The sequence below is a fragment of the Procambarus clarkii genome, chromosome 21 (assembly GCF_040958095.1).
Source record: "Procambarus clarkii isolate CNS0578487 chromosome 21, FALCON_Pclarkii_2.0, whole genome shotgun sequence".
Taxonomy (NCBI): domain Eukaryota; kingdom Metazoa; phylum Arthropoda; class Malacostraca; order Decapoda; family Cambaridae; genus Procambarus; species Procambarus clarkii.
Window position 1 is genome coordinate 39,683,750 of NC_091170.1, and position 16,975 is coordinate 39,700,724.

At 43.6% G+C, this 16,975-nt stretch overlaps 2 protein-coding genes across 2 annotated transcripts in view; one reads left to right on the top strand and one right to left on the bottom strand.

Annotated features, from left to right (window-relative positions):
• LOC138367295 (antifreeze protein Maxi-like) overlaps positions 1-1,479 on the top strand; it is a 35,744-nt gene extending 34,265 nt beyond the window's left edge. Inside the window, exon 6 of the mRNA XM_069328717.1 lies at positions 1,352-1,479. Within this exon, the coding sequence (XP_069184818.1) occupies positions 1,352-1,479 (128 nt within the window). The remainder of the gene's footprint in view (positions 1-1,351) is intronic.
• A 1,362-nt stretch (positions 1,480-2,841) lies between these two features.
• On the bottom strand, positions 2,842-3,432 carry LOC123760717 (uncharacterized). Its single transcript, XM_045746501.1, has one exon. It carries the CDS (start codon positions 3,430-3,432, stop codon positions 2,842-2,844), a length of 591 nt encoding a protein of 196 aa, XP_045602457.1.
• Between the last annotated feature and the right edge of the window lie 13,543 nt (positions 3,433-16,975).

The following is a 16,975-nucleotide window of genomic DNA, read 5'->3' on the forward strand; positions in this document are numbered from 1 at the left end:
AATCTTGACGCACACACCCACAGCACAACTGTTCCTAAGTTACCTGCACAACCTACACTATCAACACAGGTGTTCAGTGTTCACCGCTCACAACACACTTCATTATTTATTCACCGCCACAACGCATGTTATCAACACAGGTGTCATAAATCACCGCCACAACGCATGTCGTCAACACAGGTGTTATAAATCACCGCCACAACACACGTCATCAACACAGGTGTTATAAATCATCGCCACAACACACGTCATCAACACAGGTGTCATAAATCACCGCCACAACACATGTCATCAACACAGGTGTCATAAATCACCGCCACAACACCCGTCATCAACACAGGTGTCATAAATCACCGCCACAACACCCGTCATCAACACAGGTGTTGGTGTCACCGCCACAACACCCGTCATCAACACAGGTGTTGGTGTGACCCGCAGGCAGCGTCACACAGGCTACAGTGACAGACCCAGACCGTCTCTGCTCTAAAGAACCAACCATTTGTCTGGGTGATCCAGAGGCTGGCACGATGGGAGGGTGTGAGAGATACTCGGAGAGTGATAAAGAGGAACAGGGAAGGAGAGTAATAAAGAGAAAGATGAAAGGAGAAGAATAATAAAGATAAAGTGGGAAGTAGAGTAATTTAGATGCAATATTTGTTGTTTTTTATATATGCAATTTATATGAAAAAAGAGAAATACTGAACGGATATGAATATCTTTTAATAACGCCTATACTCCTATATTTTTCCCTTCAACTTTATTATCTTCCTCAACATTTAATGTTCCTCTGCCCTTCTACCCTCCCCGTCCCCCTGGTCAACATCTATCTTTTGCTCTTTAAAAGATACAAGGTTAATTGTCACAGACTGTTGAGTTCCTCCAGCTCCTCAGGTGGCGGGCAGGAACCATGTATGCAGTGGGCGTTTCCCCTCTGCATCGCCACGCTGAGGCGCTGGAAGAAGAAGTCAGCGACTGTAGGGTATCTTGTTGTTTCAATTAGCCTAGATCCCAGATCCAGGCACCAAGCGTCACCGAGGCAACGGACACAAAATTGTAGTTGTGATCCAGATCTCTGTGTTTACGAGATGTGGATACTTCCCTGTGGGTGGCAGCACCACCCAGATATGCAACACTGAAGTCAACATATATATATATATATATATATATATATATATATATATATATATATATATATATATATATATATATATATAGGGGTACCACCTATTATAGGGACCCATAGCCTCGGACAAGGGAATAAAGAGCATTCAGACAAAAACTTGCCGTTTGACTCTAAATACGTTTGAGTATTTGCTTGAGTATTATTGTACAAGGTTACACGGTTAAATAGCTGATTGGTTACAAAATGTGAACATTGGGAGGAAATTAACCAAAGAATCTTTCCCAGAAGCTGTAGATTTTTCAAACTCCTCCGACGCCAGGCAGGAACTGAGGATACAGCGGGCAGTACTCCTCTAAATCGCCACACTGGGGCGCTGGAAAAGACAGATCGTGGCTCTAGGATCGCTTGTTGTTTCGATAAGCCTGGAACCGATATCCTTGAGAAACCTCATTGCACTCTCTCTCTTTTTGGACCATTGGGTCTCGGATCCTACTGGAACAAAGTTGTACTGGTGATCCCTGTACTTGGTTGATTTGTCTCTTTCTCTGTGTGTGGCTACAGCGCCTGCTTGACCGACAGAGAGGGTGATGTATGTGGCTACCAAGGTGGATACTCCAGTATTGTCCCACGCCAATTGTCTTCCATTTCTCCGTAGTGTGACAACAGACAGCGTCAAGGGTTTCTCATGCCAGGACCCTTTATCAGGCTAAGGGGTAACCTCTACAGCTGCCATTATAATATAAAAGTGTGAAGTTTAATGTTGCTGCTCCCCAAAATTCTTATTTTGAGTATTTCACATTACTAAGCTCCTCTCACTGACGACCAGCCACACATTAGACAATCATATTTGTTTATTAGAGAGAGAGCAAGAGTCAGACAAACAGACAGACACAGAGACAGACAGTAGATAGATGAATGGATAGACAAATGCAGCGAAAGAGAGAAATATGAATTGATAGATGTATAGATTGATGGATAGATGGACAAAAGAATTGATAGACGGATAAATCGATAGACGGATATAGAGGTGTATACATAGATGAGTAGATGGATGGAAAGAAGGATGGATAGATCAATAGATAGATGAACAAATAGATGAGTAGGTGGATGGATACAGGAAGAGATAGATGGGTATAAGGATAGATATATGATAGATATATAGATTGAAAGATGAGTAGATGATGGCTACATGAATGGATATAAATGAATAGATAGATGGATATATTGGTGTATAAATGAATAGATAGATATAGGTAGTGAAAAGGGGGGAAAGGAGGAAACACCACCTCCATTTAAAACTTTGACCCAAATATCACAATAAAACTGTTATCGCGAATATCCCAACTCAATTACGGGCTCACTATAGCCCGTGCTACATGGACATTTCGTTCTGAGTAGCTAAATCTAAAACAACAACAACAACAACGGCACAGAGCGGAGTGACTACAATATGGAACTGCTGAGGATTAAGACTGCCAACGGAAGTCCCCTGCATGGGGAGCAAGCAATATATATATATATATATATATATCCAACCCCCCACCTTATACAATCCCTCACTCACCCTTCCCTCTCAACCATCCATCCCAACCCCCAGTGCACCCTCCCTCATCCATCCCACCTCCCTCCCTCCCTCCCTCCCTCCCCTCTCCCTTCCACTGCTGACAGGGGATTTATATTCTCTTTCGTGAAAAGTAATGTTCGCTGAGGCGCGTTATTTATACATGTTGCATGAGGCCAAGGTCCCTGGGAGGGTGTTGCTGTTCCCTAGGGTCCCTGGGAGGGTGTTGCTGTTCCCTAGGGTCCCTGGGAGTATGTTGCTGTTCCCTAGGGTCCATGGGAGGGTGTTGCTGTTCCCTAGGGTCCCTGGGAGGGTGTTGCTGTTCCCTAGGGTCCCTGGGAGGGTGTTGCTGTTCCCTAGGGTCCCTGGGAGTGTGTTGCTGTTCCCTAGGGTCCATGGGAGGGTGTTGCTGTTCCCTAGGGTCCCTGGGAGGGTGTTGCTGTTCCCTAGGGTCCCTGGGAGTGTGTTGCTGTTCCCTAGGGTCCCTGGGAGGGTGTTGCTGTTCCCTAGGGTCCCTGGGAGGGTGTTGCTGCTCCTCAGGGTCCCTGGGAGGGTGTTGCTGCTCCCCAGTGTCCCTGGGAGGGTGTTGCTGCTCCCTAGGGTCCCTGGGAGTGTGTTGCTGCTCCCCAGTGTCCCTGGGAGGGTGTTGCTGCTCCCTAGGGTCCCTGGGAGTGTGTTGCTGCTCCCCAGTGTCCCTGGGAGGGTGTTGCTGCTCCCTAGGGTCCCTGGGAGGGTGTTGCTGCTCCATGCGTTTTCTCTCTCCATCCCCGTCTCTCATTTTCCCTCCATCCTCCTCATCCTTCTGATTATCTTCCACTTCCTCCTATTCCTTTCCTGCCAATCCCTCCCCGCCATACACGTCATGCGTCTTACAACAATCAATACCTGTCAGGTGATTGTAGAGCTGTCCCTCTCCTGATTATTCCCCGCCCCGCCCAGCCGCTGGTCTTACACTCTTCCGCCTTCCTCTGTGCTCCCTCACGCCCGGAAGATGGATATACTCATCCATGTATGGCGGATATACCCATCCATGTATGGTGGATATACCTTTTCTGGGATGGCGGATACCTCTGATGCAGTATGACGAATGAATCTGCTGGAATGTTGTTGATAAACTGCAAGTATAACGCACATGCAGTAACCGTTGCAAAACGGCAGATATACTTGAAGTGTGATATATGATGGATATACCTTCACAAGTATGACGTGTGGTGATACTGCTGGAGAAATATGATGTGTTGTCGATATACTTTATCGGTACTGAGCACAGTAATCAATCTTGGGAGTAGTTTATGCTCGTTACTTTTGCCAGTTGAGTCGCCTCTCAGTATGTCAGGTCAATCATCACAGTAAAGAAGTGCCTTTGGTGTGGAAAGTGGCCCCCTCCATCTTGCCTCTCCAGACATGATCTCTCTTGCCTCTCACCATCAATTTCTGTCATTAGTATTAAGTAATTTTATGTGGATAGATTATGGAAATGGGGTCAGAGCCCATTATATTGTCTTTGGTTACAACTTCCCAGGCGGTCACGGGCAATGTTTAGGAATATATTTATGCATGAATGTTATATATATCTAACAGTAACTTTTATCGCTATTATTTCTGATACATTGTTATCAGAAATACTATATATATATATATATATATATATATATATATATATATATATATATATATATATATATATATATATATATATATATACATATATATACATATATATATATATATGTACATATATATATATATATATATATATATATGTATATATATATATATATATATATATATATAAATTTGGAAGGGAGTATCACCTGTGGCTGCAAGAAGGGGGACCCTTAGCCTCGGAGGAAACCACACATAACGTATTAGAGGGAATGTTTAGGTACCCTCCAATACAGTTTCTGTGTGCTTTTCTCCTACCACCTCCTTCCTTTTGTGTTTTGTTGTGCTTTATTATCTATTTAAATGTTACAAGATGTACATTAATTGCTACAATAAGTGCTTAAAGGTTACGGATCTCTTGAAGTTCCATCACTTCCGGACAGGAACCGAGGACGCAGCGGGCGTTCCCCCTCTGGATCGCCACACTGAGGAGCTGAAACAAGAAACTGGCAGCCCTTGGGGCTTTGGTGACGTCAATGAGCCTTGAGCCCAATTCCTTGAGAAATCCCAAGGCACTCCTACCCCAGGGGCCATGCGTCTCAGACGCTATGGGAACAAAGGTGTATTGACCTTCCAGTCGCCTGAATTTGACTGATTTTACTATTTCCCTGTGGTTGGCCGCCCCGCGTGCTTGATCAGCTCCGAAGTGTATATAAGGTATCAGCCAGGGTGGATACACATGTGTAGTCCCACACCAACTGTTTGCCCCTTTTCCAGTGGTATATTGTGATGCCATCAGGGCGAAGTGCGGGGTCATCCGGGTTTTGGTACTCTAGGATGCGAGGTTTTCTCTCCGCTGGGCACTGAGCTGAGACAAGGGTCCTCTTGATGATGTCATTGAGCTCGTAGTGTCTTGTATGACAGCTCTTTGTGCTTCCGCAATGCAACCCATGCAGTCCATATTGGTCTGTGTCCACCCTGTTGCAAATACACTGGTATTCAGTATGAACTGGGGCACCAAGGCGGAGGGCCACTGCTACACGAAGGGAATCTGGATCTAGACGCGTGCCCGTTGCCGACATGGGTACTGCCAGGAGGAAGTCTCCTGCATGTGGGGCATGCACACACTGCTCTGTATGTGTGTGAATATATATATATATATATATATATATATATATATATATATATATATATATATATATATATATATATATATATATATGTCGTACCTAGTAGCCAGAACGCACTTCTCAGCCTACTATGCAAGGCCCAATTTGCCTAATAAGCCAAGTTTTCATGAATTAATACATTTTCTCTAATTTTTTTCTTATGAAATGATAAAGCTACCCATTTCATTATGTATGAGGTCAATTTTTTTTATTGGAGTTAAAATTAACGTAGATATATGACCGAACCTAATCAACCCTACCTAACCTAACCTAACCTAACCTATCTTTATAGGTTAGGTTAGGTTAGGTAGCCGAAAAAGTTAGGTTAGGTTAGGTTAGGTAGGTTAGGTAGTCGAAAAAACATTAATTCATGAAATCTTGGCTTATTAGGCAAATCGGGCCTTGCATAGTAGGCTGAGAAGTGCGTTCTGGCTTCTAGGTACGACACATATATATATATATATATATATATATATATATATATATATATATATATATATATATATATATATATATATATATATGTATATATAAATATATATATATATATGCACAGACTTGCCTAATAACCGCAAGCTGAAGTTTATAACTTTTTAACACTCAACCCACCAGGAGACTCGAACTCTGGCCCACAGAGTGGCAGGTACACACTGTATCCACTGCACCATACTTCAAAGCATTATTCTGTTAAATACCCCAGAATTCCTACCTCTCTGTTATTGCTTGGAAGTATGGTGCAGTGGATACAGTGTGTACCTGCCACTCGGTGGGCCAGGGTTCGAGTCTCCTGGTGGGTTGAGTGTTAAAAAAAAAATATATATATATATATATATATATATATATATATATATATATATATATATATATATATATATATATATATATATATATATATATATGTGTGTGTGTGTGTGTGTGTGTGTGTATTCACCTAGTTGTGCTTGTGGGGGTTGAGCTCTGCTCTTTCGGCCCGCCTCTCAACTGTCAATCAACTGTTTCTACTACTACTATTTTTTTCCTCGCACCCCACACACACCCCAAAAAGCAGTCTGTGACAGCTGACTAACTCCCAGGTACCTATTTACTGCTAGGTAACAGGGGCATAGGGTGAAAGATACTCTACACATCGTTTCTCGCCGGCGTCCCGGATCGAACACGGGACCACAGCATCACGTGACCATAGTGCTGTCCGCTCGGCCACCGGCTGACGGTGTGAAAAAGTGGTGGGAAAAGTGTGTGTGTGTGTGTGTGTGTGTGTGTGTGTGTGTGTGTGTGTGTGTGTGTGTGTGTGTGTGTGTGTGTGTGTGTGTGTGTGTGCGCGCGCGTTTGTGTGTGTGTGTGTGCGCGCGCGTTTGTGTGTGTGTGTATTTATTTACTCATACACACATGAGCAAATATAAATATTTCTATTCAGCTTCCAGGATTTCTTAAAGTCTTGCAAGTAACATAAGGTCGAACAATGACGTGACTGAGCTCGTTATATTCTGCTCTAAAAAACTAAATGTTCCGATAAGTTTGTGAGAGCGTAATCTAGTGTGAATATTTGATGTCTGGAAAATCGCAAGGACTCAGAGATGACCTGACCGTGTGAGGTGCACGTAATCACTTTTGACAGTGTCGTGGTAATAACTGGGACGCGAGCTTTATTAGCCGTCAGAATAAAGCAATATAGGACAAAATCACTGATTGTACAAATTTGTTATGCCTCTCGTTACAATACTTATATGAGGCTACAATCACTATTACTTTAAGAGTACCTTGATTCAATATATTATTGATGTGAGTCTCGTTGTGACTGGTGATATCTGCAGGCGCAGGAGAGGCCACCACCAACACTTGTAATGAAGGCAATAAAGAAAGTAGAAATAGGTATAACAAAACAGTTATCAAGAATGTTATCGCTATATATCGTCCTCACTTTACAATATCCTCACTTCCCATCATCTACACTTTCCATCATTCTCACTTCCCATCATCCTCACTATCAACATCTCCCCATCATCCTCACTTCACAATCTTTAATCACCCCTTGTATAAACACAATCATTATCCCGCTACACTTATCCACTCCCCCTTTTTCCTCCCTCCTTTACACCCTTTTCCCCCCCTTCAATCCCCCCTCAATCATCTCCCCCCCCCCGCCCCCTCTGACCAGCTACCAGTGCTCTCACTCCGTCTATATTGATTGCTTTCATCAACAGAACACCTTACGGCACCAGCTACAATTGCTTCTCAGAACACATTTACAGTCAGTGGAAAGCATTTGTTTGTGGGAATATGAGTGTCTTGAGCCTCGACTCCATTTGGCATTACGTTGAGCAACATTGTCTGGGTCGCCGTCACAGAACACCAATGACAAAATTCCAGGGAAGTTAAGACGATTCATAGTCTAAGAATTACAGCAGTATTATAGTCAAATACATTCAAACACACACACTCACACACGAGCGCACGCACGCACGCACGCACACACACACACACACACACACACACACACACACACACACACACACACACACACACACACACACATAAACTAGGTGAGTACATAGGTGCCCATATCTTAAGAAGCACATCAACACACTGAAAAAGGTGCAAATACATGCTACTAAGTGGCTCCCAGAACTGAAGGGCAAGAGGTACGAGGAGAGGTTAGAGGCATTAAATATGCCAAAACTAGAACACAGAAGAAAAAGAGGTGATATGATCACTACATACAAAATAGTAACAGGAATTGATAAAATCAATAGGGAAGATTTCCTGAGACCTGGAACTTTAAGAACAAGAGGTCATAGATTTAAACTAGCTAAACACAGATGCCGAAGAAATATAAGAAAATTCACTTTCGCAGAGTGGTAGACGGTTGGAACAAGTTAGGTGAGAAGGTGGTGGAGACCAAGACCGTCAGTAGTTTCAAAGCGTTATATGACTAAGAGTGCTGGGAAGACGGGACACCACGAGCGTAGCTCTCATCCTGTAACTACACTTAGGTAATTACACACACACACACACCCTGGGTGAGTTAGAACTTCATTCAGAAACCTAAGTGAGGAGACATTTAGGGCGCTTTACACTGCCTACGTGACACCAGTCTTAGAGTATGCCGCCCCATCATGGAGTCCCCAACTTTAGAAACACATAAGGAAACTGGAAAAGGTTCAGAAGTTTGCGACGAGGCTCGTCCCAGAGTTACGAGGGATGGGATATGAAGAGCGCCTGAAGGAACTGAACCTTACGACACTAGAAAAAGGAAGGGAGAGATGGGGATATGATAGGAACATATAAAATACTCAGGGGGAATTGACAAAGTGGAAATAGATGAAATGTTCACCTAGCAGTAAATAGGTACCTGGGAGTTAGGCAGCTGCTACGGGCTGCATACTGGGGATGTGTGTGTGTGTGTGTACTCACTTATTTGTGAGGGGGGGGGGGTGTTTTGGCTCTTTGTTATCCCTAGTAGCAGGGATGGCAGTCCAGCGAGGATTTTTTTTTTTTGGGGGGGGGGGGGCAGTCCTCGCTGGACTGCAGGGGGTTCCAGTTAAGTTTGGCCAGTCACTGATTTGAAATTAATGAATTCTTAAGAGAAAATAATTTCCGAGATCTTAGAAGTTTGTTAAGAGTTCTTATGGGAGAAAATAAGTAAGAAAATCTTATAGAAAAATTCAAGGGCAAAGTTTGCTCTCATTTTTTTTTATTAATTCATGAGGTACATCTGCATTAGTGCAGCTACCCTATACTATATGACGTGGATTACAGTGTGTCAAACTTCATCTAGGGTAGCTGCACTAATGCAGACACATATATACCACATATAACACATATATACCTAATGTGTTAAAAAAAAAAAAAAAAAAAAAAGCTAACTAGGTGATGCTAAAAACTCCCCATCAGACAGGATGGTTAGTCATACAGTCTGAACTGGCAGACTCCGGAAGCATTTTGAGGATATCATCAACACAAGAGTGAATGCTCTCATCTTACTGAGAATAAACTCTACGGACAATTTTAGCTTGTTTTCAAAATCGCGCATTTTTCAAAGACGATCATAAAAGTTTATTAAGAGTTCTTATGAGAAAAATAATTTCATAGAAGTTTGTTAAGAGTTCTTATGGGAGAAATTCAAAATTTTTCAGAGTTCAGTTTTATGAAAATATTTCAGAGTTCGTGTAATCATAGGAGTTTATTTACAAGTTTATGGCCAAAATTTGGAAAAAAAGACCATTTTCAAAGAATATTCGTCATAGAAGTTTTGTTAAGGAAAATAGACATCTTAGCCGTGACTTTTAGTTGTATAACCTTTTACGGCTGTTTACTTGTAAAGACCGAAATTCAACAGAGACCATTTAAGACCAAAAATAAAACGAGACCATTTGAGGACCGAAATTTACCTAAATGAGACAGAGATTATTTTAGACCCGAATATTGTCAGAGTCCAGTAAAAGATCTAAATTATTCAGAGTTAAGTAGAAATCCGAAAATAGTCAGAGACCATTTGTGTGTGTGTGTGTGTGTGTGTGTGTGTGTGTGTGTGTGTGTGTGTGTGTGTGTGTGTGTGTGTGTGTGTGTGTGTGTGTGTGTGTGTGTTAGAGAGAAATGTAAGGAAAAGATATGACAAAGGTCGGGAATCAGTACATTAAACAACCGACGATTAGAAAGGCGGGGTCAAACAGCTCGATTCTACAAGCACAAATAGTAAATACAAAATAGTAAATACACACACATAAGATAAACGACATGATCTGTGATGCAGTGTTTCCTGGAGAATAGCAGGTAATAAGTCAAGAAATGAAACGAAGAGAGGCAGGAAGAGTTGCACTCCTAGTGAGCAGAGATTGGAAGTTTGTGGAACTTTATGTTAATAAAAATGAATGCACAAACTACATCACTGGAACTATGACGACAGGTGGAAAAAGTTAGTGGCACTGGTAAATACATCCACCAGCAAACCTACACACGAATTTGACACAAGAAAAGCATGTACAGATAAACTGCAAAGGGCCACAATAGAAGTACACATACTAAGAGCAAGGGGGGAGGGCGGGTCACTGATGTTGCCGATATTTCTCTAAGGCAGGCAATGTGGCAGACGCCTACCCGCCATTGACAGTCACATACCACCCATGTGTCGTCTTGAAAAGTTGAGTGAAACTAGGAGCAAGTGTCTGGCCTCCTTCCTTGGACAAACAAACAAATATACAGACAGACATGGTCTTTTATGGACATAGAACTTTTATATTATGTATCTATTATATTATAATATCAATAATATATATATTATATTATATCATATTATAAATATATTATATTTATATTATATAATAAATTATATAATGTAATTCGTTATGTCCGGGGGCAGGCAGCCAGTGTATATGTATATGTTAGGCTTACATCGAGGTCCTCCCAGGGTCGAATTACTTACCCTCCCCAGGACGCAACCCGGCAATAAGCTTGACTAACTCCTGGGTACCTATTAACTGCCAGGTGAACAGATGCATTAGGTGATAAGGAAAGCGTCCAAGCATTTATGTCCCGCCCGGGATTCGAACCCGGAATTCCCGATTGCGAATCGAGAACGATCCCGGCTGTAATAATGGCTTAGCGCTCTCTCCTAATAAATACCTTACCATAACAGCCAGGTTGCTAACAAGCCGAATTTTTCTAAAATATAATATTAAAAAAAAAATCTTATGGAATGATTAAGCTTTATACGTATATGTATATATACAAGTACATATGTATGTATATAAATATGAATATGTATATGCATACATATACATATGTTTGGGTATATTTGTACAGATATTGTAGAATAATGTGTTGACGTTGCAATACAAAAGATAATGAAAATGTTTGGTATTTAGACTAGTGATAACATCTGCATTACCGCTTGAGAGCCGGGCAATGTTCCCGGTGTTTTGTAGTGAGGTGGGCCGAGGTGTGGGCCGAGGGGTGGGCCGAGGGGTGGGCCGAGGTGTGGGCCGAGGGGTGGGCATAGAGGTGGGCATAGAGGTGGGCCTCAGGTGGGCCGACGGGTGGGCCGAGGGGTGGGCCGAGGGGTGGGCCGAGGTGTGGGCCGAGGGGTGGGCCGAGGTGTGGGCCGAGGGGTGGGCCGAGGGGTGGGCCGAGGGGTGCGCCGACGGGTGGGCATAGAGGTGGGCCTCAGGTGGGCCGACGGGTGGGCCGAGGTGTGGGCCGAGGTGTGGGCCGAGGGGTGGGCCGAGGGGTGGGCCGACGGGTGGGCATAGAGGTGGGCCTCAGGTGGGCCGACGGGTGGGCCGAGGGGTGGGCCGACGGGTGGGCCGAGGGGTGGGCAGAGAGGTGGGCCTCAGGTGGGCCGAGGGGAGGGCCTCAGGTGGGCTGAGGGGTGGGCCGAGAGGTGGGCTGAGGGGTGGGCCGAGGGGTGGGCCGAGGGGTGGGCCGAGGGGTGGGCCGAGGGGTGGGCCGAGGGGTGGGCCGAGGGGTGGGCAGAGAGGTGGGCCGAGGGGTGGGCCTAGAGGTGGGCTGAGGGGTGGGCCGAGAGGTGGGCTGAGGGGTGGGCCGAGGGGTGGGCCGAGGGGTGGGCCGAGGGGTTGCGTTATCAAATATTCATCAGCCACAAGGAACACGCGACGCTCTGGGAAGCTTCATAAGGCTTTATTCCTTATGTATGAAGAGTTTAGTGAGCCAGTCGTTTATTCTCAAGTTAGTAATTTAGCGTCGTTTGTCAGTCGCGTGTTATTATAACGGGGCGTTTCTTCAGGTCATGGTGGGGTGGTTGTGTCTTATTAACCAGGGAATAACAATATGGAGTCGTAATGAGAGTACATACTGGCCTTCAAATTGGTCTCAGAAAACTCCTGAACATTAGATTACTCTTTACGTCTGTCTCTGTCTCTCGCTGTTTCTATGTGTCTGTCTGTCTCTGTCAAGTGCTCTCCGGTGATTCTGTTCACGATCATCAGAAGTGAGTATATGAGTACAACGTATTCATGTATAGGAGCGAGCACCTGACCCGGTGTAAGTGAGGCAATAACAGGTGGCCAGGTGCCAGATTCACGAAAGCACTTACGCAAGCACTTACGAACGTGTACATCTTTCCTCAATCTTTGACGGCTTTGGTTACATTTATTAAACAGTTTACATGCATGAAAACTTTCCATTCAACTGTTGTTATTGTTATAAACAGCCTCCTGGTGCTTCGGAGCTCATTAACTGTTTAATAATTGGAAACAAAGCCGCTAAAGATTGAGAAAAGATGCACAGGTTCGTAAGTGCTTGCGTAAATGCTTTTGTGAATCTGGCCCCTGGGTATTACGGGTATTACTAATCCAACAACGTTCATACACAAGTCACTTCACAACATGTTAATAATAATATTGTCAAGGGTGAGTATTCCTTGACTTATATTTATGCTGCATCTGTCAGCAAACTGTTTAATAGGTGACAGATTGTTACGTAACACAATCAACGAAGTGTTGCCACAATCACTCAGATTGGATAAATCATTTAACTGCCAAATCATGACATTTGACAGCTGTAGGGTTCTGTAATATTTGTGCTGCAGACAATGTCACAATATCTCGCCTGAACATTACACTCCCAACCCACAAGTCTGAAAATAAAATAAATGACGAGGTACCAGTCCGTCCTGGACCGTTGCTCAAGTCGCTGTAATATTTGTGTGGTCTTAAGTGGGCATTAAGTGCCTCCCCAACTTGGCCAAAGTTAAAGGCATGGTAACCTTAACGTGGCGTACTGTTGATAACATTACATATATAAAAAAAGTCATTACAAAAACGCGGTTCTCTCCTTCCTATGTTATTCGAACTCTGAGTCTCATAAGTTCTGAGCTCTTTGAAGCTGAAACATAAAATATTTATAGGATCGACAACACTTTATGCTCAACTAATAGCAATTTCTTATGTGACTGTATTTTCAGTGCTAAAAAATAATTTTACAATAATATCAACAATATTGATTAGCAAATTCAGTAAATATTTTGCGCTGTTCTGTATTTCGTAAATAATAAAGTTACCATACCAAGGCAACAAATATTTATTGTAAAGGTGGTATTCACCCTCGACACGCAATCTAAAATAAACTCTTGCAAACAGCTCCAAAAAAAGGATATAATTGTAATCTACAACACACCATAAAGAGGTTGTAGCTACTTTTGCTTCCAGTAAACTGGCTCCAATGTTAGAGATATCTGACACTCTGGCATTCTCCAGCGCTCACTGCAGATTTCCCCAACACTTCAGATTACAAAATGCCCACCATTCACGTTGATATATTATCACCATTATTTTCTATAAATGGCAGTCAGAACGTACAGAAACAATTATTCTCATTTTGCAGTATGAAGATAAACTCATTATGCTATATAAATCCTTGTAAAGTTAGGTATATTCTCATGTAAGTGTTTATCGTATACTCGCTTATACTCTATAATTGTTCACACATTGCATTTTGTGCAGGGGAGTCCGTCATTGACACAACTCTCACTGTGGTACATGCACGCCCGCACATTGCTGCTTGCACATGTGTATTTACTATTTGTGCCTGCAGAATCGACCTATTAGCTCTTGGACCCCGCCTTTCTTACCAATCTACCTTTTCATATCTACTGCCTATATTTCTCTCTAACACACAAACCCACACGTGTGTGTGTGTGTGTGTCTGTGTGTACTCACTTATTTGTGCCTGCAGGATCGAGCATTGACTCTTGGATCCCGCCTTTCCAGCCATCGGTTGTTTACAGCAATGACTCCTGTCCCATTTCCCTATCATAACTAATTGTAAAATTATGAATAGAGTTTGCTTTCACAACCTGTTCCTCAAGTGCATTCCATTTTTCCACTACTCTCACACTAAAAGAAAACATCCTAACATCTCTGTGACTCATCTGAGTTTCCAGTTTCCACCCATGTCCCCTTGTTCTATTACTATTCCGTGCGAACATTTCATCTATTTCCACTTTGTCAATTCCCCTGAGTATTTTATATGTCCCTATCATATCTCCTCTCTCTCTTCTTTTCTCTAGTGTCGTAAGGTTCAGTTCCTTCAGACGCTCTTCATATCCCATCCCTCGTAACTCTGGGACTTGGCTCGTCGCAAACCTCTGAACCTTCTCCAGTTTCCTTATGTGTTTCTTCAGTTGGGGACTCCATGATGGCGCGGGATACTCTAAGACTGGTCTCACTTAGGCAGTGTAAAGCGCCCTAAAAGCCTCCTCACTTAGGTTTCTGAATGAAGTTCTAATTTTCGCCAGTGTAGAGTACGCTGCTGTCGTTATCCTATTTATATGTGCCTCAGGAGTTAGATTAGGTGTCACATCCACTCCCAGGTCTCTTTCTGGAATCGTTAATGTGTGTGTGTGTGTGTGTGTGTGTGTGTGTGTGTGTGTGTGTGTGTGTGTGTGTGTGTGTGTGTGTGTGTGTGTGTGTGTGTATACTCACCTAGTTGTGCTTGCGGGGGTTGAGCTCTGGCTCTCAACTGTCAATCAACTGATGAACAGGTTCCTGAGCCTATTGGCTGATGTGCCTGATATGTATTTACCTAGTTGTGCTTGCAAGGGGTTGATCTGTGCTCTTTCGGCCCGCCTCTCAACTGTTACTAACTACTAACTAATTCCCCCCCCTCCCACCCTACACACACACACACACACACACACACACACACACACACACACACACACACACACACACTCACACACACACACACACACACACACATAGGATACAGCCCGTAGCAGCTGTCTAACTTCCAGATACTTATTTACTGCTAGGTAACAAGGGCATCAGGGTGAAGAAAACTCTGCCCATTTGTTTTTCCGGCGGTACTGAGGATCGAACCCCGGTCCCTATGTCCACGAGTCAAGAGCGCTGTCCACTCAGCCACTACCCCCCTGTGTGTGAGTGTGTGTGTGTGTGTGTGAGTGTGAATGTGTGTGTGTGTGTGTGTGTGTGTGTGTGTGTGTGTGTGTGTGTGTGTGTGTGTGTGTGTGTGTGTGTGTGTGTGTGTGTGTGTGTGTGTGTGTATGTGTGTGTATGTGTGTGTGTGTGTATGTGTGTGTGTGTGTGTGTGTGTGTGTGTGTGTGTGTGTGTGTGTGTGTGTGTGTGTGTGTGTGTGTGTGTGTGTGTGTGTGTGTGTGTGAATGTGTGTGAGTGTGAATGTGTGTGAGTGTGAATGTGTGTGGTGTGTGTGTGTGTGTGCGCGTGCGTGCGTGCGTGCGTGCGTGTGTGCGTGCGTGCGTGCGTGTGTGCGTGCGTGCGTGCGTGCGAGCGAGCGACAGCGAGCACAGCATAATTTCGCAATTTTTTGTATACGTTTATATATTCTTGTGAGATGAGGTGTAGGAAGGAAGAGTTCAAGGCCTGCTAACAGGAGTTTGGAGTGTTCAGCTGCTGTGGCTACCTTTCTGAACTTCTCAAGAAAGAAAGAAAGAGAGAGAGACAGAAGGAGGGATTAGACATAATCAGTAATGACAGTCTGCCTGCAACTGGTATACCACTGGAGTATACGCAAACATACACTACACAAAAAACACTAATATCCTCCAGAATGGGAAGTCAAGCATAAGTGTGGAATATGGAAATGAGAATTATGCAAACATGGCGAATGCAAATAGGAAATATACAAATGAAAATCCAAAATGAGACAATTGGCCAGACGGACAAACCTGCAAAAATTTCAGCTGTGACAAACAAACATATAAACAAAAATTTTAAACAATCAAAAACATAACAAAAAATTTAAGCAATCAAAAACAAACAAAAAATAAAACCATAAAAAGCATATCAGAAAATTTGGAAACACAATAAATCATCTTGAAAATATAACATTTTCAAGGAAATAAATAACAATAGTAAGAAGCGGATCTTTTAAGGTAGAAATACATAGAACAAATAAGAGGATCTAAAGTCGTAGTGACCTCGTGGTCAAGTGTCCGCGTGGTAAGATGTCCCAACCTGATCTGGTAAGCCTTGGTGTCCTACCCCCCCCCTCCTTACCCCCCAGGCAGGTGAACTAGAGACATGTTCCATTATTGTGGCGGCAAGCACACCAACCCAGTCTCCACAGTGTGCTGTAGGGTAAGTCACCGGGAACCACTGCCAGAAGAACCCCAGCATAGAGAAGGTGGGGTAAGTCACCATCAACAGAAGGTGGGGTAAGTTATCATTAAGAGAAGAGAAGCTGGGGTAAGTCACCATCAAGCTGGGGTAAGTCACCATCAAGGGAAGCTGGGGTAAGTCACCATCAAGGGAAGCTGGGGTAAGTCACCATCAAGGGAAGCTGGGGTAAGTCACCATCAAGGGAAGCTGGGGTAAGTCACCATCAAGAGCAGGTGGGACACAGCCACCTGCCCCCTGCACAAAGTCAACCACACACACCACGCTTCTCAGGGAGTTTCTCAAAGGCGACATACACGGAGGTCTGGCACAGCTCAACAGCTTCGTTCCGGTAAGTTCAGAAATCCTAGGCTCGTGGGGTCAATGTGTACTAGAGTTGCTGATGGAGTGGGACAAGAGCTAATG